Consider the following 5000-nt stretch of genomic DNA (forward strand, 5'->3'; position numbering starts at 1 on the left):
AAAATGACCAATCGCGATGTTAGATATTTCAAAATCTGTGAACACTTTTCACTATGTGGGTCACTTTGAGCATGTTTAGCAATGTGACCAATGACCTCGAGCACATGGAAAGTTAATATAGATCATGCCCATTGACTTTCGTCAGTAGATGATTTATGTGTGATTGTGATTATTTATCTTCAATTTATAGATAGTATGCACTTGTCTAAGAAGCTCACAACATTGCTATCCAAAACAGACCAACACACAAAACTATGTGTAACTTTGAACGTTTATAGTCTGGTTAATACAGTTGAGTGAGAATTGCTCATAAATTCGGATGGCAAAAAGCAATAACAAAGACCTGAGTGACGTCATCTTCGTTCTATCTATATTTAAAAAATTGATTATTTTTTTTAGTTTGATTAATGCACCATTTCAACAACAACAGTTTGTTGTGATGTTTTTCAATCACCCATTTAGTACGAATGCTTTTATTTCCTGACTAGCCCCCCTCCCCGAACCCCCCTTACATCTTCGATGTAAAAAGGCACCCAGCGGTCAACAAAAAAAAAAAGGAAAAAAAGAGGAGAACACCATCAACTTCATTTATTTTCATATTTTTAAACAACAAACTATGGAATGAACAAAATTGACGTCACTCAGCTCTTTGATATTGTTTTTTGCCAGCAATTTTTATGAGTTTTCACTAAATTGTATTGATCATACTATAAACATTTAAGGTTACACATAGTTGTATGTGTGTTGGTACGTTATAGATAGTATGCGCTTGGCTAATAAGCTCATAACATTGCCATCGGGAAGTATAACGGACCAACACACAAAACTATGTGTAACCTTGAACTTTTATAGTCGGGGTAATACAGTTTAGTGAGTATCACTCACAAACGCGGATGGCAAAATACAATAACAAAGGCTTGAGGTGACGTCATCTTCGAACTATCTATATCCTGCTGGCGGATGCTATGAGTTTTTAAAACTAAACGCATAACATTAATATTTGTCCGAGCGAGTTATGAAAGAGAACATGTCCATATAAATATTATGTGTTTAAGTAAACTACTCACAATATCTGCCCACCAGATGAATCCTTCCAACACACGTAAACTATATGTGACCTGAAACGTTTATATATATATATATATATATATATATATATATATATATATATATATATATATATATATATATATATATATATATGATTTATAGATAGTATGCACTTGGCTAAGAAGTTCACAACATTGCCATCCGGAAGTATAACTGGCAAACTTACAAAACTGTGTGTAAATGAACGTTTATAGTCTGGTTAATACAGTTTAGTGAGAATTACTCATACACGCGGATGGCAAAAAAGAATAACAAAGACCTGAGTGACGTCATCTTCGATCTCCCCTTATATCTGTTTTCCATGTTTTCTGTCTTTGTCTTGGAATGAGATTACTGGGTTTTGTCCTGGCCCTGACCGGAGTCCTGGCTGGGAGGGAAACAGTCAAATGCATAGTTATTGTTTTGGGAGCTGATATTTTTTTCCTTGTAAATCATCTCTCTGTTATGTATTATTATATTTGTTATTTTGAATGTATAATGTAAGCATTTGAGTGTATTCCTCTTTGTTGGATTTTGTGCTTGAGTCCGGATGAGACTAATAGGTGATCTCAAACTAAGTACATCGGTGGTGTGCTCTTGGAATCTACATCTGATCCCTATTTGTTCCCAGTTGGGTGCTTTAATTGTAATTCTAGAACTTTTTACTATCCCATTTTCTTCCTGTTTACTGGCGCTGATATAACCTAAATGTGTTGCAAGCCCTTAGTATATATATATATATATATATATATATATATATATATATATATATATATATATATATATATATATATCACTATTTATTTGACTTATATAATATTATGACATTCTTATGTTATATAGAAATTTAATGTGTACTTATATAATATTATGACGTTCTTATGTTATATAGAAATTTAATGTGTATTTATTTACAACGCCAATTTTAAAGTTTTAAAATTGTTTTATTTTTAAATGAACAACAGTTTAATGTGATGCTGAGATTGATATTACAGAGTTTATTTGTAAGTAATTTTGTTAATTGAAGGAAAATTGTAGCGATGTTGATGATGAATAACGTCATTGGCAGTGATAAAAATTAGGAACATGACTTTAAAACCATTGTATGTTTGTTTTTTTGTTTTATTTTTACTTTCAGGAAGTCTTCTACCACTGCAGCCATGAGGTGTCAGCATCATATTTTATCATTTCAGAAATTTTTACATCGTCACAATTCTATGCTTCACAATTTCAATCGAACAGTAACTGCAGGAACAGGAACATCCTCTTATTTGTTCATCTCTCCTTTTAGCACATCTACCTCCTCCAAAAACAATTTTGGCAATGATGGTTCTCTAAGTTGTCAAAGGAGAAGAATCTCAACTACTCTCTCAATATCCGACCAGAGGATCAGTGAATGTTTGAAAAATTCAAGCAGTTTTTTAAAGGATTCACCGAATTTAAACAAGTATTCCCCATTGTTCAGCAGGCATTATGGTACAGTGCAGATTGAGGGAGAACGCCGAACTGTGCTTCTGGCAGACAAGACAATCCGTTCTCCTGTTCCAGAGCATCCCATTCCAGATGATGTTCCATTTCATCAAGTCGTTTTTGAGAAATGCGATGAGTATAAGGACAGACCTGCATTGGTATGCTTTTTGATTTTTATTGTGGGGATTAATAACTTTTCTGGGTGGGTCTTTTGACCTCCCATAATGGGCAGGTCTGTTTCTTCTATCCTCCTACGTGCTTTCTGCCGTTTCCTTGGAATGTGATTACTTTGTTTTGTCCTGGCCTTTGCCAGGGGAAATGTTTTTTTGGGTGGGTCTTTTGACCTCCCATGGTGGACAGGAGGTCACTTTCTGGGTCTTCTATCACCCATATGTTTTCTAAGTTGCTTTCTGTCTTTGTCTTGGAATGTGATTCAAGTGTTCTCGGCTAAGAGGAAAACAGTCAAATGTATATTGTTAGATTTGGTAGGTGATATTTTTTCCCCCTTGTAAATCACCTCTCTATTATGGACTATTATATTTTTTGTTTTGAATGTATATCATGAATTGTAAACATTTGAGTATATTCGTCTTAGTGGGGACCTTTTTTTATGTCTGTTTGAGACTTTTAGGTGATCTCAAACCAAGTTGTCTCAGACTGGACACACAGATAAATTCCTCAGGGTATCAATTTCTGTTCTCTGTTTGAACACGTCTCTGAGATTAATTGAATGAAGACATTGTTGATATTTTATTCTGAATGGAAACAGGAAATCATCAATCAACAGACAATTTTAGACAGGACATGGCCTTGACTACTTTTTACTGTGAATTTCCTCGTGTTTTACTATGGGTGGCTATGTGGTTTTGTTGTATGACACTTGCCTTCAGATCGGACAGTCCAGGATTCCAGTCCAGTTTGATCAGTGCATAGTTGAGGACTTTTGTCATACTTTTTTTGAGATGCTCGTTAGCACAAGCTGTAAGGTTTTTTGGGGTTTTTTTAATCTCCCATCATCGTCCTTTATAATAACCGTTGTTAAATTTTCTAGTATCTTTTTAATACATGAAAGTTTGATTTCTTTGACTCATCATTGGTTCCACCCCCAATATTATTAAATGCCAATAACAACATTGAAATGAAGAAACAAAACAAATATTAGTTTTTCAGAATTAAATGGTTTTTACAATGTGAAAAGCCGTAACCGAGAATTATTTTACATCTTGAAATATCAGTTTATGTTGAAAGTAAAGTCGCATCTTTGATCCTCACCTTGCTATGCCATTTAATCATGAGTTTTTTTTTTCAGTCAGATTACCCAAGTGGGAAAAGTTACTCATATACAGAAGTTAAGGACAAGACAATTCGATTGGCCAGTGCATTGAGTAGGCGTGGTTATAAGAAGGGCGACATACTTCTTGCCTTTTCTACTAACCATGTAGACTTCACAATCCTTATGCTGGCTTGTTCGTGTATTGGTGCCTGGTTCTGTTCTGCTAATCCTGCTTTCACTCCAGGTAGGTCGAGTGTAGGGAAATCAATTCTTGCTATCTCGTTTATTTCCTTATATTTGTTTCCCCCCCTTTCCATCTCTTCTCCCCCCTCGAATGCTTTATGTCCTTGTCCTTAATTTTGCCGGAATTCTACCATGAGTCCATTCCTAGACCTGCCTGCTACTACGAAAATTTAGTAGAACTACGAATTTTTTAATCCTTTTTGAAAATTTTATAAAGATCTTTAATTCAATAAACTTCTTGAAAACGAAGTTTTGTTGCCAGAGCTAGTATATAAAGGAGTTTACAGCATTAATTTAATGTATTTAAACCCTAATTGGTAATTTTTAAAAGTAGTTATATTGTCTACTGTGTTATTCCCCCAGAAAAATACACATTTTTCCGACTTCAAGTAGGCAAGTCTGCTTTACTGAAAGAGACATCAATTAAACGAGTCTTTTATTTTGCATCATTTAAAAAAATTATTATTTTTTAATTGAGGGGGCGGTTGAAACTTGACCCCGGATCCCCCTATAAAGCATTTCTTTATCTAAATTTTTTTTAAAGTTTATAAATTTTATATCAAGATAGCAGTGTACCCAGGTTGTAAAAAAAAAAAGTCCACATTTTCTGAGAACCATCCCCTATTGTATTTGTCATGTATGCTTTTTTTTAAATTGTTGTGTTCCACATGATTTTATCCCAAAATGCCAGGTATCCTGTTGACACAACAGTGCTTTAGTTTTATTTATTTTTATAAATTAATGAGTGAGTGGCACAAAAAGCTCAGTTAAGGTTAAACACATACAAATTAGAGACACCGACGTACAGATATTCAACAACAACAAAATTAAAGACAGATAATTGAAATAAATTTTAAAGACAGATAAATGAAATAGATTTTAAAGACAATCTAATTCAGAAATATCACACCATTTGCTTAAAATT

The 5000-nt window shown here is 33.8% G+C and overlaps 1 protein-coding gene across 1 annotated transcript in view; it reads left to right on the forward strand.

The window, feature by feature from the left end:
- The window catches only part of LOC144978406 (uncharacterized), a 32955-nt gene that overhangs the window by 7658 nt on the left and 20297 nt on the right, over positions 1-5000 (forward strand). Inside the window, exons 2-3 of the mRNA XM_078924401.1 lie at positions 2228-2717; positions 3869-4076. Of these exons, the coding sequence (XP_078780527.1) occupies positions 2250-2717; positions 3869-4076 (676 nt within the window). The 5' untranslated portion in view covers positions 2228-2249. The remainder of the gene's footprint in view (positions 1-2227; positions 2718-3868; positions 4077-5000) is intronic.

This window comes from Berghia stephanieae, chromosome 8, assembly GCF_034508935.2.
Source record: "Berghia stephanieae isolate SIO BIC M18660-M18661 chromosome 8, UCSD_Bste_1.3, whole genome shotgun sequence".
Classification (NCBI taxonomy): domain Eukaryota; kingdom Metazoa; phylum Mollusca; class Gastropoda; order Nudibranchia; family Aeolidiidae; genus Berghia; species Berghia stephanieae.